General features: G+C 46.4%; 1 protein-coding gene across 1 annotated transcript; it reads right to left on the bottom strand.

Annotated features, from left to right (window-relative positions):
* Positions 1–784: 784 nt before the first annotated feature.
* LOC143821367 (1,5-anhydro-D-fructose reductase-like) lies at positions 785–27,219 on the bottom strand. The gene is made up of 10 exons (XM_077305251.1): positions 27,040–27,219; positions 14,534–14,701; positions 12,635–12,751; positions 11,756–11,833; positions 9,942–10,058; positions 8,213–8,319; positions 6,695–6,782; positions 5,389–5,472; positions 3,480–3,568; positions 785–1,404 (listed from the first exon to the last, which is right to left on the bottom strand). The coding sequence occupies exons 1-10, from the start codon at positions 27,109–27,111 to the stop codon at positions 1,365–1,367; spliced, it is 960 nt and encodes a 319-aa protein (XP_077161366.1). The 5' UTR covers positions 27,112–27,219; the 3' UTR covers positions 785–1,364.
* Between the last annotated feature and the right edge of the window lie 687 nt (positions 27,220–27,906).

Genomic DNA, 27,906 nt, shown 5'->3' on the forward strand with positions numbered 1-27,906 from the left:
CTTAAATTTATCTCCAGAATTGTTAGTACAATGACTACCAAGTCATTGTTATCATCCTGTAAAGGCTCTGCAAATCTCCCTTGGAAAATGGCTGGATTTGGTCATTTCAGCAGAGAGGCACCGTTTGTTTTTTTCTTGCTCCTAGAAACTAGAGTGCAGCCTGACACGAAAGGCACCATGGTACAACTTCTTTCAGGCTAGTGTAATGGGCAGGAATGCAGGGGTAAAAAAGACCTTAAAATCATGACCTGAAACACACCCCTTTTTTATTTTGTAACATTTATGAAAAGTTGCAATGAACTTGAAAGCTTGCAGTTTTGTGTTATTTTGGTTAGTCCTAATATCGTGTGAGTTGTAACTGGATTTTGGCATTGGATTTTGGACCAGCACTGCTGCAAACATTTTTTTTTTGTTTAATTCACTATCAAGTTTTGCTGTGGCTCAGCACTGACCTGCCGTCCACATAGATGAGTAAAGTTTCTGCCCCCAAGAATGGCACAGTTCTGCTTCTGCTGTTTGAGTAGTACAGTTGTGCCCCCCCCCTCCCCCAATTCTAAGTTGTCCCACTAAATTCCCTAGGACTTTTGCAACTTTCTTTTGGCCCCATCTTTGTTAAAAGCATTCAGCATCTTAATGTCTGGTTACACAACTTTGGGCTGAACAGTCCGTACAATAATTTCTCCACCTGCTGGGTAAAAAAAGTCCTATGAAAGACTGGTCCTACATCAGAAAACTAGTAAAGCTGAATAAAACACAGAACACATTTGATTTGGCAAACGCAGCTGTTTTATTTAGACAAGCCGGGGGGGGAGCACTCCCAGATAAACTTGCAGAGCATTTCTCACCAGCACATAAAAATACCACTGCCCTTATAAAAAAAAAGCCAGCTCAGTTTGTATATAAAATCTGTCTTACAATTCAATTTGCCTTTCCTGAATGCACATTTCTCTGGCTGCATTTCTTTAGCTGCTTCCTCCTGCTCTTAATCTGGCATTTTGCTGCTAAATTGCAAGTACAAGAAATGTCCCCAGGGGTGTTACCTCTTTCTTAGGGACATGCTGGCCTCAGCACTGCAGAGTTCCACATAGCTTTCTCATGCTATGTGGATGGATGGAGGGGTCCAGCATAGGCAAATATCAGGGCCAGGTGAACACTGGATGCATATCTGAGCCCCTTCCAAATCTCCCTGGAGATACAAATCATCACTGGTCACTGCTGTTTCTTTTGCTGCTGTCCCGTTGCCCAGAGAAGACCAGGAGCTTCTGCATTGGCAAAAATCAACATGGCTGAGCTAGATATGAAATGCGAAAAGCTGATTTGGATTGCAGGGAAGTATGGCATCACTTGCAGAGGGGTGAGGAGAATTACTCAGTCTTGAAAGGGTAGTACTTATGCTCACCCATCCTAGAACAAAAGAGACAATTATAAATAAACAGGTGTGATATTGAATCAACTAGAGGGAACAAAACACATGCAGAACAACACCCGGTTTCCCAGAAACAGGAATTTATCAGTGAGTAAAATGAGAACGTGGAAAAGCTCAATAAATAATAATGTGCATGCATTTCAAAACAAATGGAAAACAAAAAAGAAAATCCCTGATTCATTACATTCATAGCATAGTTTAAATGATAGCATTATTAGCTTCCTGATGAGTGGCAGCTTGGTTTAGAGAGTTGGATGGAGGCTAATTAGATTGGGAGGGAGGTGAGATGAAATTGAAATCAAAAATGAAATTTTCCAACCTTTAAACAGATCTTGCAACAGAAAATTATATCAGGCTGTCTTTCTAGTGTTCCTTCCAGTTACAGCTGGTGTAGTGGCTTGGGGTTCCGCCCACCTTCCTGAGGCTCCTAGGGTACTAGATCCTGCCTGCTCCATTGCCCTGTCGCCTCTGTGGGGTGCTGACTCTTGCCTCTGCCCACTGTGTAGCTCGGCTTGACCAAGGGCTTCCCCCTCTGCCTGCCCTGTAACAATGCCAGCTTTCTCCAAGTGTTGAATGCCTGCATCACAATCATTTTAATTGCCTAGAAAACTGGGATTCTTCCAACTGTCTGAAACTTGGCAGAGATGGTCTCTTGAGTAGTACGATTCCTAAAAATTTCATTCCAGTTTGGATGGAAAACAAGTTGGAGTTGGAAATGTGTTTCCCATTACAACAAATGAAAATGAAAACAAATGAAATCATCAAAAAGGAATGAAAATAATGTATGTCAATCAACTTTTGGAAACCATATTGCTCCCGTTGTGCTTTAGAGCAGTTCTACCCAATCTTGTGGACTGGCCCCCAATGTTGGCTCCTCACTGCTCTTGAGACCTAAGATGAAATCATCGCTCAGCAATATTCTGTGGAATATCTCCACCCTTGCTAACCTAGGGTCACTTCAGTTCACATGGCTGATGGGTTCCACCGGCCATCTGGCAGAGATCGAGCTCTCAGTTACAAAGGGGAGAGGCACTTCCCTTAAATAAGCAATGAATGGGGTGCTGAGGAGCCCTGATGAATCCAGCAGGCCACCCTACTCTTGTATGTAATCCACCTTGGGAGAGGAAATGCCATTAGACAGCGACCCCCGCCCTGTGCCCCAGCACATGACTTCACTGGACAAATGCCACCAGGGTCGCCATGTTAGGTCTTTGCAATAAAAATACCAGGGAGGCTTCGGGCTCCCTGAATTCCGACAGTGGCATCAGGCCTTTGACTTCATCACTGTGCCTATGACTCCCATTTACAGAAATCCACCCCAGGCCATCTAGCAATGCAAGGAATGTGGTGCCAAAGGTACATAGTTTACAGAGGAAACATCTCAGGGGACATTGCCTCATGGGGCCACTAGTGCAGCGGTCCCCAACCTTCTTGTATTCGGGGACCGCCTCTGAGGGTGGGAGAGAGCCGGCGGCCCGGCCACAGCAGCTGCACGTAAACGTGCACGTGCAGTGGCCGCGCATGCACGTTTTCACCACTAGGTGGTGCTAACGCGCATGCGCAGAACAGCCGCACATGCACGTTTTCGCCAGCAGGGGGCGCAAACACGAATGTGCGGCGGCTCCGCACGTGCGCGTTTGCGTTGCTGGCGTGCCAGCGGCTGCGCCTGCCTCTTCCTCCCCTCTCGCTGCGGGGGGAGGGGAAGGCAGGCGCGGCCGCTGGCGGCCCGGTACCATGGCCCGGTACTGGGCTGCAGAACGGGGGTTGGAGACCTCTGCACTAGTGGACAGGAATGAGCGACACCAATCCTGGCCAATGGAGCTTCAGGAGGGGTGATGGGTGAATCTCCGCCCGCTAACATCAGAGGAGGCCAAGGCCAAGCCACAGAGGGCTGCTGGACTCGGCTCACTCTGGGCCGTTTTGATGTCCCAGCACCCCCCCCCCCATAGCAGCTGGGGAGCCGCTATGTGTACCACGTTGCATTTTGCTCTGTGCAGTGCTTCTAGAAGTACCCAAATGTTTTCAGCAAGGTTTTTGAAAGTGCATAACATACCCCACGATGTCCCAGGCAACAGCCCGTGCCCCCCAATGGAGAGATTCCAGCTTTTTAACTTCATCTTCTGTGAGGCAGAAATCAAAGACCTACAAAAACAAAAGCTCCTCTTGAAGAACCCGGCTTGCTAGTCACATGCAGTCCCACAGCAAGGCAAAGAACTACATCCCCCCCGGGGGGGGGCATTATGACGAGAAAATGGCCTGGTATAAGTCCAGATACCTGCCAAAAGTATTTTTTGTTTCCCTTCAGCCTCTTTTTAAAGAAGATTAAATATATTGGTAGTACCAGGCTGGGCGGCTCAAAGGCTTTCCTTGCTGCTAGGTTTTCTAACTTTTCGGGCCACTCCAACCACACTCAAACAAGAGAGGTGGGGGAGAGATTTTGCCACCAAGTCTATCAACTAAAACAAAAAAGGAGGGAGAACGGAAAAAACTAAGAACTGAATAAGGTAAAGCTGATTTAAGCAGAAGCTAAATAAATAAATAACCAAAGCACCACAGGTAAGCAATGGCCAAAACACGATAATACCTGTGCATACAGACTACAAATAAGATACTAAAAGTTATCTGCAAGAATGTAAACACTCCAAGTCTTGTAAGTTGTTTCTCTTGAAGTCTGGCCAAAAATGACTTCTGGATTTGATTCGTTTTCAAAAGCTTTCCTCAGTGGCCAAGATTGTGACTCAAGTTTCTTATCTGGTCAGAAAAAACAAAGCCTCATCAGGCTTTTTGGTGGGATCGTCAGTGGTCTCATACAGAAATTTCTGCTTGGAAAGATCAACCTTCTCCCATCTGAGGACCCAGCCTTCAAAGGGACCATCTACAAGTTGCTTCTGGTTCTAGTAAACAGAAAACAACAAAGGACTAAAATAAAATAGAATGACTTTAAAATAAAGTGGCCCAAGGATGGAGTACAGCCTCATGACATCCAATCGCACTGGAACCAGAAGCTTCAGGTAGTACCAGACATGGATCTCAATTGGAGTTGAGCCCTTAAACCAGCACCTCTCTAAGCTGACTTTTATTCGTTAAGCAACCCTGCCTTTCCTTTTTTAGAAAACTGGGGTAGTTTAAGGAGGGTGTCTCATGGCTTAAGTGCCACTCAGCGCTTAATATCCACTCAGGGCAGCTGCCCTGCCCCTGAGTGCCTCCTCCTCCAGCCGGTTTGCCTGTCTGTCCAGCAGCCAGCCAATTGCTTTCCGTCCCCCACTCCTGACCATTCCCCTCCTCCTTCCACTTCCCTCTGAGGCTTGGCGGCTGTAGATTCCTGCTGCGTGACAGCTTCCCCCTGCTGGTGAGTTCTGTAACAGCTGCCTGCAGCCTTGCCAGGTCCTGGAACTTGGCAGAGTTCTTCCACACCCCCCCCCCCATCTAGCGCCCATTGTATTCCTGCATGCAACGGGTGTGGCCCCTAGTGTATTATAAGGATCTAATTTTTAAATCATCAACAACACTTTATTTACAGTGATGTAGACCAGAACAATAATCAGAGACACGATATCCATTTTTCCAAAAGTATCCCCACCTTTGGGGCTTTTAACCGGACTGGTCAAACCAACCTTCGAGTCCACAGGATCTCAGGAATGGAAAGGCTTTAAAGGTATCCCCTGTGCAAGCACCGAGTCATGTCTGACCCTTGGGGTGACGCCCTCTAGCGTTTTCATGGCAGACTCAATACGGGGTGGTTTGCCAGTGCCTTCCCCAGTCATGACCGTTTACCCCCCAGCAAGCTGGGTACTCATTTTACCGACCTCGGAAGGATGGAAGGCTGAGTCAACCTTGAGCCGGCTGCTGGGATCGAACTCCCAACCTCATGAGCAAAGCTTTCAGGCGGCTGCCTTACCACTCTGCGCCACAAGAGGCTCATAGGAAAGGCTTTAGGTAGAAGTAAATAATTTATACTCTACCTTTGAGTTCTCGATGATGTGGGCAGGTGTTTCACTCTTTGGGATAGTGGCTATACCAGCTTGTATATTAAAGCGGATCAAAATCTGTGAAGACATCAGAAAGGAAAAGTTGGAGTTTGTAATTCTTGGGGCTGCACCTTCTAAACTCCTGCATCCGTCTCTGTATCAGGAACTCAGATCCCAGGAACTCAGGAACTGCAACCCATGTAACGACTATTCTGATGTGGTCACAGCAAACCTGAGTGGCCTGACAAAGAAGTCCGTAAAAGCTGCCTTGGCAATTCATGTCAACAGAGGAATTGGGCGTCTTCCTTGTTACAAAGGGCTTGCACGTTTGCACATGAGCCCACACTTACACATAACGCATGCTTCTTGATATATCTTTCTTGTAGTGATCAATAGTCCTCTTCCTAATTTATTGCTACCTCCATAGTCTCATTATCTAAAGGCATCCTTAGAGCCACCAGGAGAGCCCTTTATGTACCAGAGCATCAAACTGAGACGGCAAAGGCATGAGGATAAATGGCGTTAAAGCAGGTCCCTGCACAAGATTTGTAAAGAGTCATAGAATCATAGAGCTAGAAGGGACCTCCTGGGTCATCTAGTCCAACCCCCTGCACTATGCAGGAACATTCACAACCCTATCGCTCATCTACTGTAACCTGCCACCCCTTAAGCCTTCACAGAATCAGCCTCTCCGTTAGATGGCTATCTAGCCTCTGTTTAAAAATTTCCAAAGATGGAGAACCCACCACCTCCCGAGGAAGCCTGTAAATACAGATACAAGACAGTTACAAGGCATCCTACAACTTCTGTGAAACTTCTTAATCAGTTTTTTCTCACTTTTTCTTGAATTTTTAAACTCTTTATCATTTTCCTATCTCGTATCGTTGTGAATAGGTTTGCATTGATTCAATTAGCTCTTTTGCATCATTTCTTTCATTCAATCTTATTTGGGGGGGCGGAGTAAACCTTCTGCATAGCCTTGTGTCCCATCATCTTGCATACCCTTCACTTATTATGGAGGTTTGCCTAAGCTAGCACCTGATTCCAGCAATATTCTGAGAGCTGACTACACGGAGCAGGGAATAAGGACAGGCTCCCAGCAGAGGCTACCCCACACATGATTGAACTAATTGCTTATTGTTTTGCTTGCTATTTCTAACCCTGCAAGTCCTCCCAAATAAATGTGCGCATACCCGAAATATTATCGAACGGTCTCCAGTTGCTGCCTACTGACAAACCCTGGGGTATGTGAAAGGTCCCCCTGCGATCCCAGCATTCTAACCAAAGTAAGTCATTTTACCTGAGCAGGAGATTTCCCATGCTTCTTCGCGATTTCCTTCACCACTGGGTCTTCCATGCCATTCTTGGGATCCAGCTTACCTGGAGGGCTAGAGAAGAGAACACGTTTCTTCCAAACTGGCTGGTTCTACTGCATTCTATTGACTCAGTGGATGAACCTACTCAAGCGTTCCTGGATTGATATGGATGGGATAGACATTTCTAATGGCAACAGCAAGTTTTCCCCCACGGGACTGCAAGCAGGCTTAGTTGTTAAGCAGTTTTGGTTTCCAGCAGGAGTACGTGTGGAAAGAAATGCAAATACTCAGCAAGACTTAACACAGGAATGGCTGGTTTTGCTTATTAAATTATAAGTCCCACTTTTTCTCAAAAGCTGTTTTCACAATGAGGTTTTAGTGATGTGTGTGAGCATATGTGTGTGCGTGTGCATGCTTGCACAATTGATTGCCTTTCAACCAATTAATTCCCTCAAATTATTTTGCTTTTGATGGTCTGGGTCCTGGTTTAGGGCAGTGGTCCCCAACCTTTTTATCACCGGGGACCGGTCAACGCTTCACAATTTTACTGAGGCTGGGGGGCGGGGGGGGGCCGCCGCTGCCTGAGCCCCTGCTCTGCTTGCTTTCCTGCCAGTGCCCCTGACTTCCCGCTGCCCACTGGGGGGCGCTGACAGGAGCAGCTGTGCAGTGCCACGCTGAGGGGGAGCCCCAGTCATGGCGGACACCAGAGAGCACCAAAGGTGAGCCAGCGACAGAGTGGCAGGGCGGCCCTCAAGGGAGCAGCCAGGGAGGAGGACAAGGAGGACCTACGGACCACTGGATTAGGGCATTTTCTGCATTAGGGCATACCTTATGGCACCTTCATCCCTGTAGAGAAAATCAGAGATCTGGGAAAAAGCTGGCCCAGTGGTAATTTTTACCCTGCTTAGTAGATCATGTAGACAGCTTTGCACTCAGTGGCACTGGTTGGACAAATCTCCCTCTTCTGCTCTCTGACCATTGGCTTAGACAGGGCCAGCTCAGCTCATTTGCTATCCCAAGCAAACCATCAACTTGTAGTGCAAGTGGGAAAGATCTTGGAGTGCAAGATCTTTAGTGCAAGTGGGAAAGCACCTCTGTTCCATCTGCCCTCAAGTCTGCAGCCTGCCTCGAAAGCCTGGGAGGTGGCCCACAAACCATGCCGATCACCTCCTGCCAGGTGTCACCTTCTGTGGGTTTGCTGCTTAAGTGGCCTCTCGGGTGGTGATCTGGCCCTGCCTGTGCGCTCTGGAGATGTGATGGCTCCTGGCACCATGTTCCCTTACCCAACTGCATAGGCATTGTGTGCTAAGACCGCATGGTAGCCAAGTCCCAGGAAAGGGCAGGCAGGTGGGTAGGTCGAAAAACTCACAGGTCTGATAAGAAGAGAAGCTGAAATTCTTGCAAAAGTGACCAAGGGTGCCATTGTGGGCTGGCTGCTGCCCATGAATAACCAAAATAGAGACAGCATAGAGAAAGCTGAAGCCCAAAGGGCAGAGTCTTACAAAGGACGCTTTGGAGATGTCAGGGGGCTGTATCCTGTGAGGGCCATCCTTTTGGCCTTGGTGAAGGCAATCAGCTTTATCTGGGTCTGGTAAATATGCCGCTCCACCTGTCGAGGAGACAAATGGGTTAGAGATTATCCTGAAGCCATGAAAGTGTCTGTTTCCCAGGCTGTAATCCTCTTGCCTCAAGCAATATCCAGGCCAAACGAAACTGGAGGCCTCTCTGCAAAGACACCGGAAGAAATGGGAGTGGAGAAGGGGCAGAAAAGTCTTCCGCAGAATGATTATGCTCTAGGCAGCCTTATGTTTAGTGGCTGAGAACGGATTCATATGCAGAGCTGCATGAATTTCTCTGCATGCCAGTTACTTCCCCGCCAGCTGATGGTCCAGCTCTGTTGCTAAGAGGAAGTATATTTAGGGCCATTTCGCACGGCTTAAAAATAGCACAATGGTTGCTAATTGAAAACGCTACTAATTTGGCATTACCCACGACGTCGTAGACAATCTGCAACACTCCTGAAACCGATCAGCAAAAAGCGCTTCGTTTTAGCGCTTTCAGGGGAATCCAGAAAAGTGGATTCACCCTCCGGATAGCGATACACTCCTGCAACCAATCTGCAACACTAGCGCTAAAGACCTGTGCGTTACCATTGTTGCGGGTACTTCAAAGTCCCTCCTCCTGAGCCTGTCCTCCAAACTTCCGGCGAAGCGATCGCCATTTTTTTTTCTCGGAGCGAGCGGGGATAAACGCACCAGCGAGCCTCTTTCTGTTTAGAGGCTTCCCTGGCTTCAGTCCTTCACCTTTAGTCACTAAGCACAAACCACATAAAAGCCCGTTTGCTGAAATAAAGTCCCTTTATTTTTTACACATTAATTCAGCCGAAAATCGGGCCCGTGAGAGGGGGGGGGATTTTTTTTTTATCACTCGAGGCAGCGTGCCAACGATCATACAATCAAACGACAGCTCACATTAGGCAGCTGGATGGGTCTCTCCGTTGCAAGGAATCTACCTAGATTCGTTGCTATGGGTCTGTTTTTTTTTTTTTTTTAAAACCTTTCTTAAAGGGAAAGGGGCTGTTTGGGAGCATGCTAATGGCTGCCCATTGGCTGCTTGACGGCCAGGGGCGGGACGAGCTTGGCAATAGCGCTTCCTTTCTTGCGATTTCTGCCGAGACCAGAAGCCTGTGGGAAACGCTAAAAAACGCAACTGATTCCACTACAAAGCCAGGTGTGCAAAACGACGAATTCCACTATTTTAAATGGCGATTTTTCATTCAGTGACCAATTTGCAACAAAGATCCCCGTGCGAAATGGCCCCCAGTTACCTGCTTCTCCACAGTAGTGTGGTGCTTTCATGCATCTTTCAGCTTTTCCCAAGCTTTGCTGTGATCTTTCTCAGGCCAGCTTTTTGGAAAGATTGCAGCAATACTCCTGGGGCTGTTCAGATGTGGACAAGAAAGTCTGGATCTTTCCCGGTTCCATCCACACGGGTACCGTTTTCCTCTCCTCCGTACCCCAGAGGTGGTACACAGACCCAGTGTGATTTAAATATTGCTGGAGTGTCCTAACACTTAACATTAGAAAGCAACTTCCAGTCAGAGAAGCCTTCCAACGGTGTGGGGAGTTGGGGGCATCCCACGAAGCCGGGGAGGTGTGGGGCATTCCGACATGTCACCAACACTTTCCCTCTGGTACTAGCTCACAGTCTGGAATCAAACAGAGATATTACCTGGAGGACATCAGGCTTAATTCTTGCTCCAGAGAGCAACCTCTCCAGTTGACTCTCGCTAAAATTGGCCACCCCGATGCTTTTCACCAGGCCTTCGTCCACCAGCTTCTCCATGGCCTACAAGAAAAGAAAAGCCACTCCAGTTCTCAGCCATTAACTGGCAGCACTTGCAAAGTCAGGCTCGTGATGCACCTGAGACAGGGGGATGGGGCAAGAAGGGCCAGACGAAAGGAACTCCAGCAAAGCGCGCAGCCTTGCAGTCCCCACAGATGCATCACCAGACTTGCTCCTAACAGACTCCATTGTGCATTTCTGTGCAAGCACAGCAGCACTGCAGCATGTGAGTAGGGGGAGGGTTGCAATAGTCAAATGCCTGAGAATCATTTCAGAAAAAACAACTAGGGTGCAAATACATGTGTCAAAGAGTATATCTTGGGACATGACTGGAAAGGGAAATTGTGACAGAGGGAACATTGGAGTTGCCTCATCTGACGAAGAGGGCTTGCACTCGAAAGCTCACGCCCTGAATAAATCTTTGTTGGTCTTAAAGGGGCTACTGGACTCTGATTTTATTGTGTTACTTCAGGCCAACATGGCTACTCATTTGAATCTAGAAAAATCATGTATTTTTTTTAGTCGCAGAAGGGGCAGTTATGATCTTTTGCATGCCCCACTTCAAGTTGTATGCAGATTTATTTATTTCTCACGTGGCGTGTGCAGTGTAGCCAGGCAAGGGACATTCAGAGGGGTTGGCCATTGCCTGCCCCCATGTCATAACCCCTCGTGTTCCTTAGAGCAGGGGTAGTCAACCTGTGGTCCTCCAGATGTCCATGAACTATGATTCCCATGAGCCCCTGCCAGCATTTTCTGGCAGGGGCTCATGGGAATTGTAGTCCATGGATATCTGGAGGACCACAGGTTGACTACCCCTGCCTGAGAGGAACTCCATCCAAATCCTTGGAGCTCTCTTATCCAAGTGCTAGCTGGGTCGTCCCTGCTTAGCTTCCAATATCTGATTGGAGCAAACAAACAGGAGAGTTTTTCAAAACTGGGCACGGTGAGCTGGGCACGGTGCAGGGTCAGTGCCTGGAATAGGACAGCCGCTCCCCATGAGCAGCAGGAGCCTAAATAATTCAGCATTATTTTAAAAGTGAGACGTAAGTGTATGCAAATGTGCTTGGTTTGCATGATCTCTTCAGGTTGTAGACTTACCCCTTTTACTTTTCATAGAACATTGGTTTCTTGCTCCCCCCCCCCCCAATACCACAAAATTCACATGGAGGTTGATAGTTCTCAAGCACAACAGTAGTCATGGGATGGCTACTCGTCAGTGGCTCGGAGGGACACATGCTCAGCAGCACCATCAACAGAACCAAGAGCAGGTGGGCTTGTGACGCCTAGACCAGTGTGGCTAGCAGTTATTTTATGTATTTATTTATTTGGAATTTTATGCCGCCCATTCTTTACTGCTCTGTTAGGGGGACAGTGCTTTGGAGACCTCTCTGCAAATGTGCCAAGAGGCTAGGGAGGAAGATGAGGGAACGTCAGATGGTGCACTTTCTGCACACCAACCCAACTGAAAAGCAGCTGGTGGGGGTGAGGTGTTATGAAAGTTCTGCTTGTGCAATGGCCCATTCACACACATGGCAGCTATCAAGTCCCAAACATACACGTGCGAACCAATTGTGCAGCACCAAGGCGAGTAGGAAGATGAAACAAAGACCTATGGCTCTCTCCTTGGCAGCTCCTTGCATCCTTTTCCCTCTGGTTCCAGGCCATGATTTGTGGCCAACTGTGTGATGGTTGCTTCTTACCTTCCATGTGTCCACGTAATCAACATCATCCAGCTGCACTTTGCCGTCCTTCTGTGGCAAAAGGTCCCCCTTGACATTCTGTGGCAAGCAAAAATATACACACAAACACATGTGATGCAGGTCTACCGAGGCCAGGATTGTCTATTCAGATTGCAAGCTGTCAGCCAGGGTCTCAGGTCAAGGTCTTTTATGTCATCTATGACTGAATTCTTTTAACTAGCAATTTTAACTAGCACAAACTGAACTTGGGGCATTCTGTGTGCAAACAGATAATCTACCACTGAGCCGTGGCACTAGAGGTGGAGGGGGCAGGATCTACACAAGACTTCCCATTGTATTGCACTCCAAAAGACAGACCTGCCCTTCTCTTTTGCTCTGCTGTCCATTGTGGCAGATTCCATGGCCTGACACTCACTCTGTTTTGGATTAACATCACCTCTGATAAATCTGTCTATACATCTTTCTCTTTCTTTCTTTCTTTCTTTCTCTGCCTTTGCTCATGGTTCAAGGAAGCTCTTTCAACAACCAGTGATCATGGCTTTATGGCTTAGAGGGGATTTGAACCTTTATGTTAGGCTTTTTCCCAGGCCAGCATCCATCTTAATCCCTAGGGCTCTTCCCTGGAACATGAATTATGAATGGATGAAACAAGTACAGAATATATTTCCCTCTCCACTGAGTAACCACCGAGAGTCCCCAGTTCAGATTATGGTGTTTGTAGGGAAACTGGGCCCTGGCATAGCTTCTTCTGTGACTTACGCATTGCTGCGGAGTTTCAAGAGACAAGTCTATGTGCTGCAGTCAGAAACAAGAAGTGTGGCCAACTCTCCCAGTGGACCTTGCCACTGATTCCCTCCAGCCATTCAAAGCTTGTTGTACCTTGATGCCCATTGGGGAGTGGATTAGGTATAGATCCAGATAATCCAGTCGTAGCAGCCTCAAGGTTTCCAGGCAAGCTGGCTTCACATCTTGGGGAGCATGGAAGCTGTTCCAAAGCTGCCAAGAGAGGAACATGCCCATGAGTCCAGTTGACTGACACATAAGCTTTGGGAAGTGAGTTGGACTTTTCATCTATGAGCTACAGAGAAACATTTAATACCAAGAAGACTTTGGCCTTCTGGATTTTGCAGTTGCATCACTGAGAGAGTTTTGGAAGGAGCAAAGAGTATGGGTTGTAGATGGCTTATAGACCGGCCTTTGGTATCTGGTGGCTGCTCGCTAGTTCACTTACCCAAACTGATTGGATGAGGGTTGAAGCAGTATTTGGAAATAAAACAGTGAAGAATAGGAAATTATGGATTTTTCAGCTGTTTGGCAAGTTGCTGCAGTCCCTCTTGGAAGGGAGGAGTTGTGGATTTTGGTATCATTTCTTTCACAGAAAACCATGCTGGAGAAGAGGCTAAGGAGACCTTTCCCCCATCTTCCAGTCCTCCACTCAGAAGAAAAATAGTCTCATGATATTGTGAGGGATGCGGCAATAAAAGTCCTAATGTTGCACCCCCGAGAAGGTAAAAAGACAGATATATGCTGTTCTATGAGCTGACCAAGTGAAACTGACTCTCAGCTACAATTAGCCATTTGGTCACATTATCAGAGAAGCCAAGGTGGACTGGTTTGAATTTCCCGGCATGGCACCTTGGCCTCTTTATCTAACCTTCTAGGGTTATTGGTCGAACAACAGGCCCAAAGGGAAACCTTTACTCCTGCAATCCAAATTCTGATTGGGTGGAAAGGAAAATTCTCAGGCTACATATCCATGTTAACTTGGTTTGGACTTCCGTGTTAAGTCTCTGAAAATGGATAGACCAAAGATGCTAAATCTTGAACCCATTTCTCAGAGAGGAATACTTGAGGCTCCTCTGGTGTGAAAGTATAGAACTAGCTAGCAATGTACCTTGTGATTCTTTCCTTAGTATTCTGCTTCTAGTGTTCTGTTAATTTGTACCCAGCTATCAGGACTTTTGTGATTTGTGTGTCGTTAACTGAAGGTTTTTTTTTACTAAAAATTCTATAAAGAATAGCACTCATGATAGCCTGCTGTGCTCCTTTAAGCTGAACAAGTGCTTCAGTGTTGAACACCAATGGCTATAATAGATGCAGAGGGAAAGGGTAAGAAGAGAGGCGATAGATGACCCATAGATCTCCATTTCCTTCTTGTACTCCCTCCCCAACCCCCTCCCCCCAACCTCCTGGTGATTCAGAAAACCAGAGAAAGGCATAACAAGGGGGATGATGGCAGCTTCTGTCAGGTAAGGGACTCCTTGGTGGAAGAAGAGGTTGAAAGTAAGCCATTTTGAAAGCACAACTCTCTTACTGGGCTTTCAGCAAACCTAGGCACATAGGACAAGGGACCAAATGTACAATTGTGACACATGTGACTGAATTTGGGCCTCAATTATGAGAGCATCCTTCTTCAAATAGAGTTAATTTGCCTGGGGTTTCTCTCCAGTTATTCCCAGTCGAACAGCTCTGTAGCACCGCAGAGCCAGTGTGGTGTAGTGGTTAAGAGTCTCAAACTCTAGCCTGGAGAACTGGGTTTGATTCCATACTCCTCCTCTACATGCAGCCAGCAGGGGGACCTTGGCCCAGTTGCAGTTTTCTTAGGGTATGGAGAGCAGTTTTTGCAGAGCAGTTCTATTAGAGCTCTCCCCACCTACCTCACAGAGTGTCTGTCCTCTTCATAAACTGAAAGAGCCACTTGCAAGCCAGCTCCTCCCATCACAATGTGTGCCATGGCAAAAGCCATCCTTCGTATCAATGTATAAAAAGTCTGCTCACCTTGCTAACAACGAAAAGGTCTTCTCTCTTCACTAGACCTTCCTTGAGGACCTTCTCAATACCTTCACCGATTGCTCCCTCGTTGTCGTAGAAATAAGCACAGTCAATGTGCCGGTAGCCATTTTTGACTGCCACTTCAATGGCATGTTGAACAATACCTGGAGGAGACTGAAATGAACAGAAGACACCGCCCCACCCAAGGTGGCATTCATTAGAACAATGATGAAACAAAGCTGCCTTATCCTGAATGAGATGATGGGCATCTGTCAAGGTCGCTATCATCTACACCAGGGGTAGTCAAACTGCGGCCCTCCAGATGTCCATGGACTACAATTCCCAGGAGCCCTTGCCAGCATTCGCCAGCGAATGCTGGCAAGGGCTCCTGGGAATTGTAGTCCATGGACATCTGGAGGGCCGCAGTTTGACTACCCCTGATCTACACTGCCTGGCAGTAGCTCTTCCAGGTAGACCATGATCACATCCTTTGTTACTTGATGCCTGTGGCTGGGGATGGAACCCAGGCCCTTCTGTAGACCAAGCTTATGCTCTTCCACTGGACCACATTCCCACCCTTTTCTAGTTGAGATGGATCCATAGACCAGACAGAAGTCTCCATGTATGTGCTTGGGGGGGAGGGATGGAATTAAAGTTTCCAGTTCCCCTGACAAGTACTGAAACATATATAATTGTCATAATGACGATTTCTAAAGATGAAAACCATATTAGTTAGGCTGATGTCGGTTTGTAGCGCAAAGGCATCACACCTTGCCAAAGTATTTCACTGTGGTCTTTACTATGCAGCCAGCGCAGACGCCAAGTAATACTAAAGGAAGGCTGGAAGCAGATCCTGACTGTGACACTGTCGCGTCTACACAGATGCACACCATTCTTAAAGGGACGCTGTAGGATCCAGTGCCTGATGCACTCTAATTGCTGGGGCTTTTCAACAGGCAGTGCATGAGTTACTGGCCAAGGCAAGAATTCAGAGGGAATGCATTTTTTTCATCCACATTCAAATGGAGAGGAATATTTGCCCCCATTCCTTTCCCAAGAGTTCCAGTTTTGCGATTAAGATTTTTAAAATTGCATCTTGGACGGTAGCCATATTAATCCGCCAAGGCAAAATCGAATAGGAGTTTTGTGGCTCTGGTGTTTCTATTATTGTTATTTTGAAAAGCCACAAGACTTTGCTTTCCAAGAGGAAGCCTTATGCCTCAGCCTTATTTTGAATATAAAATTTCCCCTTTAGAATTCAAAAGGCATCAACCCCTCACATGAAGCTCCAACCAGGCTGCGCCAAGAAACTCAGCTAATCTGTTGGTTTATTTGCTCTGGGGCTCAGGTGCCAAAGGGAACTCGGGGCCTCTTGAGTCACGCAACCCCTTGGATCACCTTTATGGTTGACACACTCCTTTCTCAACTGCCAAGCCCCTAGCTTTTGTGTCTCATTTGCAAGAAAGGTGACATCAACACCACTATTTAGAAGAAGACACATTGATCAGAATTTGGGGGGGGGGGAAGGTTTCTGAATAGAATGTCAACTAGCATGGTTAACAGATTTTAAAGGTTTTCTTTTGAATGTTAAACCTAGAGAATTTGGAATACATAGTATGTTGTTTGCAACTTGCAGAATTGTTTTAAGAAAGTTTAACTGCGGATGCTAAGGCAGACTTTTTCAACTAGGGTTTCCTGAAACCCTGGGGTTTCTTGGTGGCCCTGGAAGGGTTTCTTGAATGGGTGGGAGTTAATTTGTAATTTGTTAAATGTTTATTGGGTGATATGACCATATATATAAGAGCCTCTTGTGGCACAGGGTGGTAAGGCAGCAGAAATGCTGTCTGAAGCTGTCTGCCCATGAGGCTGGGAGTTCAATCTCAGCAGCCGGCTCAAAGTTGACTCAGCCTTCCATCCTTCCGAGGGCGGTAAAATGAGTACCCAGCTTGCTGGGGGGTAAACGGTAATGACTGGGGAAGGCACTGGCAAACCACCCCGTATTGAGTCTGCCATGAAAACGCTAGAGGACGTCACCCCAAGGGTCAGACATAATCCGGTGTTTGCACAGGGGATACCTTTACCTTTTTATGACCACCTATGGTCATGTTGAGCCACCCACCCCTCCCCAAATGGCCAATGAGGAACTTAGAGGGGATGGCAAGGAAAGGGGCCCCAGATGGGCATGTCCACAGTTATGCTTCCTAACCATAGTCTGCATGATCATGCCACTTCTGGGGGTTCTCGAAGCCTGAAGAATGCTTTAGGGGTTTCAATGGTGAAAAAGTTGAGAAAGGCTGTACTAAAGACTAAATTTAGCATCATCAGCATGCAAGGCAGATGTTGTACCCGTGTACAATGATCTCTCTCTCTTTCTCTCTCTCGCAGTATATATAGCAGAAATAGCATCCCATGTGAGGCGAGTCTACTGCTGCATGGAAAAATATGTTGATCTATACAGTATCAAATGTCATGGCAGAAGTTGCCGTAATTACTAAGAGGGCCTCCCCCAGTCTCTCATCACATTGCAGACTTGAGTAAAACCCTGTAAACAAAGAACTGGCTGGGCCAAGGGGTCCTTCCTGAAGGATCAGAACAGCTGCAGCTCTGCCGTCAAAAAGAGCCATAAGCACTACCTGGAAAGCACAGCCATACTTCCCTCTTTCGGGGTTTGCTGTTTAGCAAGGACTTGCCCCACTGATTTCTTCTCTCATCGTGCTACAGACAGAGTCCAGTTGCACCTTTAAGACCAACAAAGATTTATTCAGGGCGTGAGCTTTCGAGTGCAAGCACTCTTCGTCAGACTAAGAACTCCTTACATGACCGTGGGAATATATAGCAAAAATTGATTCTGTTACATTAGTAAACTGTGTCACACATCCCAATACAGCCAATGATAATTCTTTGCCAAAACAGCCAATCAGTTCCCTTGAAATTCAGTTGTTATTCACACAAACATGGGAGAAATAAAACTGTCTGTGAAAGTGATCAAAGGGTTCAGGTTGCAGCCCTGTTTTTTCTATGTGGCTGTCCCACTTTTCAGATTTCCTTTGTGAATATCTTTTTGTCTTTACTTAAAATGCAGCTGTAGAGCTGTGAGTTAAAGTGATGTAACAAGTTCCAGGTTGTAGCATCAATTGAAGTCTATACATCACAATGGCTTTTTACGCAAACTACCAAGCAAACTATCCAAATATTAAAGTGTCCATGTTCTGCTGAGAGTTCTTACTCATCTTCCTTTCAAGAGATTTGCAGCAATATGTATAAAAGAGGAGTGATGAGGTTTTGCTATAAATTAAAACTTTGAAACCTAGTGGAAGGACTCTAGAAGAAGGTTGATTCAGGTGGGTATCTGTGTTGTGGTCTGAAGCAGCAGAACAAAGTCTCTGCACACAAAACTTGTACCTCAAATACAGCTTTTTCAGTCTTCTACGTCCCACAGGACTCAAACTTTGATCTAGAAGAAAGTTGATTCTGTTTTGTAAAATAGCCCTGGAGATCGTTTTTTTTTTTCCTTTAAGAAGAGTAAAAGGTCTAAGATCATAGAGTTTAAAAAGTTATTCTGACCTCCAGAGATGGAGATAACAGCAGTGGACAAGGAATGTGAATGCGAGGCTGACAGGGGGGAGGGAAGAGGGAAATGATGCAAATGGTATGGGACACACAAGTCAACGTTACTCGGATCTCGTATGTAAATAAGGAGTTGCAGGTTTAGAATGGGGGAACGGCACAATAGAAAAGGTGATGTAGCAGTTATTGCTCTAATTCTGCTTCCTGATGATTGCAGAAAAGACATTCTTCAATATAACAGCAATGCAAAAGAACCTTTATTCTGGATATAGGAGATTTCAGTTTTGTACATTCCATACTGGTGGGGCACTGGTTGTCTAAGATGTCTGTTCCTGTATATGTGTAATAGTTAATGGGACTTTGCTATTACCAAACTCACAACAGTATTCATGATGCCTGAAAAATCTGAGGAAACAGGAAGATTATCAGACTCCTGTTATATGCTTGATATATTTGTACAACAGTCTATTAAAAACCCTATGTCTTTCTTGTATGTGTCTTGAACACGTCTTACTTTTAAACACAGACGCAAACACACACATATAATTTGGGCTCACATGAATTTGTGCAGGGATACATTTTGGCATATATAATTTTGGCCTAAATACATTTGTGCAGAGGTGCATTTTAGTATTTGTCTAGGATGGCCCTGGATGGGCCTTTGGGACAGAATAAAAAATGGTGGCATGTCTGATACTTTTGCAAGAATCTCTATATGCTGTATGGTTCACTTGCTGCTTAAGGATGGGCTTCAGCTGGAAAACAGCGAATGCATCCCGGAAAGCTGGTGCCTATGTCTCCGTGGTCTGGCCCTGATAACACTGCACAGCAAGTGCGGCTAGCCTTTGGAACAATGCGGGCTTTGAGTGAAACACGGGCTCTTTGCTGTGTGTTGGTGGTACAAATGCCTGCCATGTGGGAAAGGCTTCTGGGGCTGGTGATGTGGCCAGGAGCGTAGGAGAGTGTTGAGGTCTCCTCCTGTAAACACAAGAGAGGCTGTTTTCCAGCTGCACAACAGCCTCTGAGAGCCAGCTTGGTGTAGTGGTTAGGAGTGTGGACGTCTGACCTCGTGAGCTGGGTTCGATTCTGCGCTTCCCCACATGCAGCCAGCTGGGTGACCGTGGGCTCGCCACAGTGCTGATAAAGCTGTTCTGACCGAGCAGTGATATCAGGGCTCTCTCAGCCTCACCCACCTCACAGGGTGTCTGTTTTGGGGAGAGGAAAGAGAAGGTGAATGTAAGCCGCTTTGAGACTCCTTTGGGTAGAGAAAAGCGGCATAGAAGAACCAACTCTTCTTCTTCCTCTCTAACTAGCAGGAGATGCTTTTGGAGATGGAAATATGTGGAACCTGTCCTGATTTAGCACTCAACTCCAAAAGGATGGTTAGAGTGGGTATGGGAGTACTTCTCTGAACAACACTTGTGAGAACACAGCCAGGATTGCAATGTCTGACACTGGAGGTATGTCTTGGTAACTATTTAGATTGGTTGACTTGAAGTATTTAGCCCTTTAGTGCTAGCAGTCATAGAATCATAGAGCTAGAAGGGATCTCCAAGGTCATCTAGTCCAACCCCCTGAAGAATGCAGAAAATTCATAACCCACAGCGACCCCAATTCCATGCCCAGATCATGCCCCACAAAAAACAGAATCCCTGGCCAGTGTGGCTTGGATGAAATTTGCCTCCTAAATCATCTTTTAGAGGAACTAATTAGAGGAACTAATTAAAAAGTCTTTCACAACTGAAGGCCCTGCAAGGTAGGCCACAATTCGTTCTGCTTTAAGGTACAGAAATGAAACTGAGAGTGAAGGATTTCCTACTAGGCTTTGCTCCTTCTTCCAAGCATCTATATCACAAGATGTAAAATTTGCATCACAGCACCCTCTGTGACATCATAAGTGATCACGCACTGCTCTTGCCAGCCTGTGATTGTTTGCACATACTTTTCTTTCTTGCCCTTTGCATATGGGCTGAAGCTTGTTTTGGGGAGCATCCACATGACATCATCCTGTAATCACTTTCCAGATTTCCCCCATCCTTGGCAAACTCAAACCTAGCTTTTCTGAAAGAACATAATCCAAGTGTGTTAGCACACTGCCAGGATGGGGTGTGCATTTTTGAATGCCCCACCTTCACAGGGCCAGTTTCCTTGCATCTGCCCTTGATGGCAACCATTCTTCACACGATGTTACTAGGAAGCCTTTTATTTATTTTTTTAAAAGCAATAATTGCTATAGTGCTACAACAATTACAATTATAGCAATACAATAATTACTTTTTTAAAAACTACTTAAAAAAAAGTCTTCTGGTTCCTCAATATGAACAAAACACACTTCACTGCCAAAGCCAACATCTCTGCATTTGCAGCAGTAATGAACACAGAGCAGATAAACCTTCCCATGTGAAAGCTGCTTGTATGTTGCTTAATTGTGACACATCTAAAAATACTGTCTACTTCCCTTCTGATGAGTTGGGGTCAAGCAGTCCCATGCTGCTTGGGAGATAGAGGAGGTAGTAGATTATTTAAATACTCAGCTTTTTAAAAATGTCTTTTCCTTTTCTTTCTTTTCTGTTTGCTGTCAAGTCACAGCTGACTCCGTGGGGTTTTCAGTGCAAGACAGGTTCAGAAGTGGTTGGCCATTTTCTGACTGTGTAGCAACCCTGTTATTGCTTGTACAATTACTGACTGGTTCTGACCCTGCTTAGCTTCCGAGATTTGATGAGACACAGCTAGCCTGGGCTGTCCAGGTCAGGGCTTTATGAATTCAGCTGCCAGGATTTCTTTCTCAAATATGACAGTGGAGGGAATTTTAACCCCTTTTCTCTTTTGCCATTTTCTTCAAGGAAAAAGGCCACCCCCACTGTTTTTTCACCCTCACTGTGGAAAACGTACAGGCCCCTGTATGCTTTTCGGGTGTTCCTGTATGCACAAAGCTCTGCTTTGTATGCTTTACTTGATCCATATCACTGTGTAATGCATGCATTGTTTGATTAAAATAATTACTTAATGCTGTTTTTTTCCAATCTTTCCATCTGGACTCAATTAATTCTGGGCTTGGCCTGAAGAAGAGATGTTTACAGCGTATCCATCCAGTGACTGACTTCTTAATCAGGAATGTCATTTCATTATAGAGCCAGTAGCAGCCATTTTGAAAGGGTAAACAATGCACCATTTTATATGAATCACACACAGATAGAAGTAGCACTGCTCTAGCTGCTGCTAGGGAAGAATGATACCAGAAATTCAAATGTCTTGAAAAGTCCCACAAGTGGTATCATTCTTCCTCTGTTTCTTAGAAGGTGCTCTGGGACTTTCCAAAGCCTAGTTAAGTGTGTGTTCTTTTAGGATGTCATTCTTCACGGGGGGGGGGGGGGGGAGTATGCAGGCTAAAATGTACCCCTTTAAAAAAGCATCACATTAACATCTTGTTAAGGTAGAAGAAGAAGAAGAAGAAGAAGAAGAAGAAGAAGAAGAAGAAGAAGAAGAAGAAGAAGAAGAAGAAGAAGAAGAAGAAGAAGAAGAAGAAGAAGAAGAAGAGTTGGTTCTTATATGCCGCTTTTCCCTACCCAAAGGAGGCTCAAAGCGGCTTACAGTCGCCTTCCCTTTCCTCTCCCCACAACAGACACCCTGTGGGGTGGGTGAGGCTGAGAGAGCCCTGATATCACTGCTTGGTCAGAACAGTTTTATCAGTGTCGTGGCGAGCCCAAGGTCACCCAGCTGGCTGCATGTGGGGGAGCGCAGAATCGAACCCAGCATGCCAGATTAGAAGTCCGCACTCCTAACCACTACACCAAACCACTACACCAAACTGGTAAACCCACATCCAGAATTGCAAACTCCAAGGCAGCAGCTCAGGCGGCGTGGCAACAGCTCGGACATCATGGTTGCAGCGCCTTCACTTAAGAAGTGCTTGGGGAGGAAGAGGGGGTGGAGGAGTCAGAGGCAAATGGGAAAGGAAATAGCTGAGTGATAGGCGGGTGGACCAGCAGGGTGGGAGGGGAGAAGAGGAGCAGAAGGGTGTGACACACAAGAGGAGGGAAGGAAGGAGGCACTTGGGCACTAGACGGCAGTGGTGGCATTTTGGCAGCAGAAGTTACTTAGGACCACTACAGAGAGCCTTAATGGAGGTTGAACTGATGAAGGGGTGGGAATTAAGAGGTGAGCAAGCAGCAAGGGCGGGACAATGCTAAAAAGACTATTGCGTGATTCCCCCTCCGTACATTCTTTTCCCTGGTTGATAACTGGTTGCTCACTGGTGGTTTGCTCATTTTAGGGTGATAAATCCACTTTCCTGGATTTACCGCATCGTGATTTAAAAATGGTAAAATCGCTAGCTGCCTACTGGACAGCCTTGGGATGTTGGCGATGTCATTTGGAGGGGCCTGAATCTGCCGCCAACATGCAGAGGCTGTCCAGCTACATTTTGCTCTTGCGGAAAAGCATCCACTGTCCCTGTCATACATTCGCCCAGATCCCACAGAGGCCCAGTGGAAAGGGTCAGCATCAAAAAAGACCCTTTTTTGCATGTTCTTACAATGGTCCCTTAAAAGAAAAATAGGAAAAAAAAAACACACTTCAGAGCCCACTTCTTTTCACATCTTCAACAATCCTGGAAGGAGCTGCTGTGACTTGACTATTAAACTTGGTGAAGGCAGCAGGTTTTCCACATGCAGTATACGGAGGAAAATATAATTTCAGTCTGTGGTATAAGACTTTTAAAGCTGCCACTGAAAGCTGGGGGAGTGAAAGAGAATGGGGGGCGGAATATTTCTTGCCCCCTTCCCCTCGGAGACATTCTTGGCAGTACCACATTGGTGCTCTTTCTCTCCTCTTAACCTCTGAACTTTTCCTAGACTGACCCCAGTCCCTGCTTATGTGTTAACTCGTTTGCTGAGGGCACAGGAGGTCTGGTTTGGGTTACAGTTTCCAGAGCGTGATTGAATTTGTTTTTTTTGTCCTCAGGAAATCATGCCGCAAGCCAGGTTTGCTCCAACTGGAAGAAATTTGTTTTTTCGTAAACAAAGGAAATTGGTTTCCTGGCGAGAGAGAAAGGCAGGACTGACTCTGACGTGGATTGAACTGGGCTGGGAGTCAGGACTTCACAGGCGAATTATGCCGAAAAGCCGCCTCAGCCTGGGCCCTCTTCCCAACTTGGTAACACAGCCCGCTTTCTGTGCCACAAAGCACCATGGGTAAGCTGAAGTCAAGTCAGGCGAGACTTGGAGGACGGCTCCCGTGATTGGGTGGGCCTCTCCCTCCTTGGGGCTTGGCATTAGCAGCAGCATCTTCTGAACTGGCAGAGGAAGCCCTGATCTGAATTTAGGGAGGAGTTTCTTCATGCCATGAAAGGCAACAGTGTTTATTTTTAAACTGGAATTTATGGGGCCAAGCAACAGGGGAGCCTGAATAAGAAGAGCTAAATCCTACCCTTTTTTGTGGCTTTCATCCCTTCCACCCCTCCTTGCTGGACTCATGTTAGCATCTGAGCTTAGCTGAGGTGGACGGCAACATGGCCAATCCTGGGCTGGGAGATTCCTGGAGATTTTGGGGTGGTGTCTGGGGTGGGTGTGGAAGAAAGGGAGCTCAGCGACCTTGTGATGCCCCTCTCCTGCCCACCCCTCTTTCTGTTCAGCTAACAGGGGTCAGACCAGAAGATAGAATAGATGCTTTGATTGCCCCAAAATTCAATAACAGCTTGGCTGTGTGAAGGTTAATGAATGAACGGGCCAGTCTGTAAAAAAAAAAGAAAGGCTAGCTTGTTCCAGTTCATGCTATCTTCTCATTATCCCATTTCCTACCTTGCCCCGAAGGCACTTCCTGCCTGTTCAGGGTGGGTTAAGATTTCAGCTAGCAAGATTCCCCAAAAATAGCAGGGCAATGGCACTAGCAGAGTGTTTTCTATTTCCTTTGTCTGTTCAGCCAATGTAACCTTCACACCTGGCAGAGTCTAGCTCTCCTGGCCAGGAACAAAAGGGAAACAATGCCTTCAGGGCAAGGGGTGGTAGAAAGCACTGTCAAGTCATAGCCCACTTACAGAGACCCCCTGGGGTTCCCAAGGCAAGAGATGAACAGAGGTGGTTTGCCATGACTGCGTCTGCTTAGCAACCCTGGTCTCTCATCTAAACACCAACCAGGGCCAACCTGGCTTAATTTCCGAGATCTGGTGAAATTGTTAGCCTGGGCCATACAGGTCAGTGCGCACAGGGCAAGGGGACTGAAAAAAAGAGAATATGTGGGGCAAATTGCCAACTTCTGTACGCTTCCCTTGTGGTGAGCCATAGAGATGTAGGAATCTGTAAACTGGACTCAACATTTGCTTAGGGAACAGCTTTCTTTTCTGGGTCAGGACTAGTGTTCCCAGTCTTGTGGTAGGGCCTGAAGTTCTCCTGGAATGACAAATGTTTTCTAGACAGCAGAGATCAGTTCCCCTGGAGAAAATGGCAGCTTCGGAGGGCAGACTCTATGGTACCCCATAGATTCTAGGTGAAAACCCTTCCCAGATTCCTCCCTCTCCATGCATCCCCTGCAACTATCCAGGAATTTTGGCATCATAATTATTTTAGCCCTAAAAACACCAGAACATAGAAACATAGAAGTTTCCACTTATGCACCACAATTTCACTGACTGGAATGCATCTTTAGGCAGGTAATGCAGAAGAACACACGCCTGATCACAACACTGAAATCCTTCCCGGCTGGAATTGACAAGAAACTTCTATATCAGGCTCTAAAACTCCGAGACAGTCCTGTGTATGGCAGATGATTGATAATGGGGGAGGAAGCCCAAGGCTGATGCGCTGTCTTATACCACAGCGTGTGCACAGCCTATGAGCCAGGGCTATGTGTGAACCAGGCTATTATATAAGCACACGTTATGAGTAAATCCCTTGAACAGTAAATGGAAAACCCAAAATGGGTGGTTATATAAGATGAGACCTGCTGGATCACATCCCAAAGGCCTGCCTCCTCCAGCATCCTGTTTCCAAGAATGGCAAGCCAGATGCATCAGGAAAGCCCCCAAGCAGGGTCTGAAGGAAACCCTACGGAGGCTCTTCTTCTACGTCATCTGTTGTTCAGAAGATATTTCCTCTAAACATGGAGGTTCTATTTAGGCCATTTTTAATAATAGCCATTGATCGACCTAAGAATGTATAATACATTTTCAAGCCATTAAAGTTACTGGCTACCATTATGTCTTATGGTAGTGAATTCCAAATATTAGTTATACATTTTGTCTGCCCTGGAGCTCCTATCAACACACTTCACTTGGTGACCACTGGTGTGAATGTTATGAGGTGAAACATCTCTCTCAAACTAAAGCTCAGTCACTGTCTGGGGCTGTTTCCACACGGTGGATTTCCGCTAACCTGCCTCACAAGTGGGCACAGGGTCTTTGGAAGCACCCCCAGGGTTCCATTACTCTTCTTGTGGCCCTCTGTGATTTCTCAGGGTACCCACCAACCATTCTGGAACAAGCAGTGTCAAACCAGACCACGGTATGGAAGGGAAAATCTACATTTCTCAAACTTCCTCACATACATCAAGGGCATTTTCCTTCCTGATCGACTCACGCCCACCATTTCCCTTTCCACAGGGGGTTTTTGTCAGCTTTTATCAGTTTGGTGTAGTGGTTAGGAGTGCGGACTTCTAATCTGGTGAGCCAGGTTAGATTCTGCACTCTTCCACATGCAGCCAGCTGGGTGATCTTTGGCTCACCACAGCGCTGATAAAACTGTTCTGACCGAGCAGTGATATCAGGGCTCTCTCAGCCTCACCCACCTCACAGGGTGTCTGTTGTGGGGAGAGGAAAGGAAGCCGCTTTGAGCCTCCTTCAGGTAGAGAAAAGCAGCATATAAGAACCAACTCTTCTTTTTCTTCTACCAATAATTATAACTAGATATATGGTGATAACATTTCAATGATGTACCTACTACTGATTTTTTGTTAAGTTAGCAAAAAGCTCTCTAGTTGCATGTGGAAGGGAAACAGGAAGGATGAGAATGAAAGAATGGGGAATCACCTGGCATGAATGAAAGAATGGGGATGAATTTCCATGCTTCCACAAGAAGGAATCAGAATATTGTGGAAGCACCTTGGGTACCATCTTCTGTCTTTTTTCCAGTTCTGCAGAAATTATTCTGCCACTTTTGGGCATGGCAGTTGCATAGAGGTTGTTCCCAAGCCACTTTTCTTTTTTGCAAGGTCTGGAAAAACTCATTCGCCGATCCGCAATACCCAACATGAGAATAACTGCGGAGTGTAATTTGTCATTGAGGGCGACTGGGGATCCAGCTTGCTTGAAAGGCAGACCTGTTAACTGCTAATTATCAAAAGATGGGACTGGCCTGTTCCCTTCAGGACAAAGATGAGGCACTCTGAATACGGTCTTATCTCCCACCAGCATGAAAGTATTCCTACTGAATGCTGAAGATACAAACCTTTGTCTCCAGGAGGGTTTTCATTGCAGACAGGCATTCAAAACATTACAGGGAAAAAGCTGCTAATGGGAGGGCTGTGCTGGACTGAGTACATGGCAGGCAAGAAACGGATTACATAATGCCTTTTCTTGCTCCTTTCTGAAGATCATTAGATATCATTTCATGCATATGCATGTAATGACTAGTTTGGCCCAATGAGCCCAGAATGGCGAAGTCTAGAGTCCCAAAACAGACGCAAAGGTTTCATGTTCCTGTTAGCATATGGCATCTGTGCGTCCTTCGCACGTTATATGTCTTTCATGTCCAATTCATCCCTTCTCTGCCGCCAATACCTCCCCTCTTCTGCACATCCCTTGAGTATAAACAGCAGCATCAAATCCTTCCCATCACAGAGACGGACACAGGAGAAGCTATTGGAAAACGCTCCTCCCCTCTCATGCTCCGTTTCCAAGAGTGGGTAGCAAAGTGAGAGAGGCAGAGTGCAAGGAAGCAGAGCAAAGTGCTTACCAGCCAGGTCCCCAGGCCAAGCTGAGGCATCCGCCTCCCAGAGGGCAGGGTAAGGCAAGTAGTGGACGCCATCTCTGGACCCTTCAGCAAAAGTTCGGAATGTCTCTGCTTCAGCCCTTCTCCATTCCAATGGCTGGGTATTTATGCATTCTCAAGCGCGCCAGAAGTCTTGCCCACAAGTTAAAGGACACCCCCATGCTGCCAAATCATTGGCTGTGTTATCAGCCAATTGAAAGGCAGGGAGGGAAACTTTTTATATAAGATCCGGACAAAGAAATCCCACCCTTGAATCAACATGAAGAAATCCAAAACCTCTTCTGCCAACATCTAATCACAGTACTCCTTTAGGCTGTTTGGCGGAGGACGGTGATGGCTGACAAACCGGATTTGGGGCCCCTGCAAAATTCCCCAAGAGCCTAAAACATTTGTGAGCACAAAGGGGGCTCTCTTGCAAAAAAACAGGTTTAAATTGTTTTAGAAAAACGATTCACAGGAACAGGAAAGCAAGCAGAACTAAAGGTCTGAGAGGTCAGGGGTGGAGGAGCAGGCCTCTGTGTGTGTGTGTGTATTGGGGGTGGGGGGAATTAAGCATGCTCCAAATACAAAAACACAAAAGCTCATCTGCTCAAGTGGTGAATCAGTAGGGTTGCGGTAAGCAAAGGAAATAATGTGTGTCCTAAAATGCAAACCCTGTTCAGAGGGCCAGTGTGGCCATTTGAAACATGTGGAGTAGGAAGCAGAATTGTGGCAACGGGCCCCTCTTTCTGTTCCTTTTATCGGCTAGGGTATTGTGTAGACTGCTGATTCATCCACAAGGCAACCCTGGCTGCAGAATGTCCAAATAAGCAAAGCTTTCATTAATAACAT

Source organism: Paroedura picta, chromosome 12 (genome assembly GCF_049243985.1).
Source record: "Paroedura picta isolate Pp20150507F chromosome 12, Ppicta_v3.0, whole genome shotgun sequence".
In the NCBI taxonomy this organism is placed as follows: domain Eukaryota; kingdom Metazoa; phylum Chordata; class Lepidosauria; order Squamata; family Gekkonidae; genus Paroedura; species Paroedura picta.

Bases quoted from the DNA above. Each gene is read 5' to 3' on its own strand.
- LOC143821367 (XM_077305251.1), bottom strand. From the start codon at position 27,111: ATGGCGTCCACTACTTGCCTTACCCTGCCCTCTGGGAGGCGGATGCCT. The intron at 10,059-11,755 runs GTAAGAAGCAAC...CTTTTCTTGTAG, and splicing joins ATTACGTGGACACATGGAAG to GCCATGGAGAAGCTGGTGGA. The intron at 1,405-3,479 runs GTATGTTATGCA...CTTTTGTTCTAG, and splicing joins GTTGCCTGGGACATCGTGGG to GATGGGTGAGCATAAGTACT.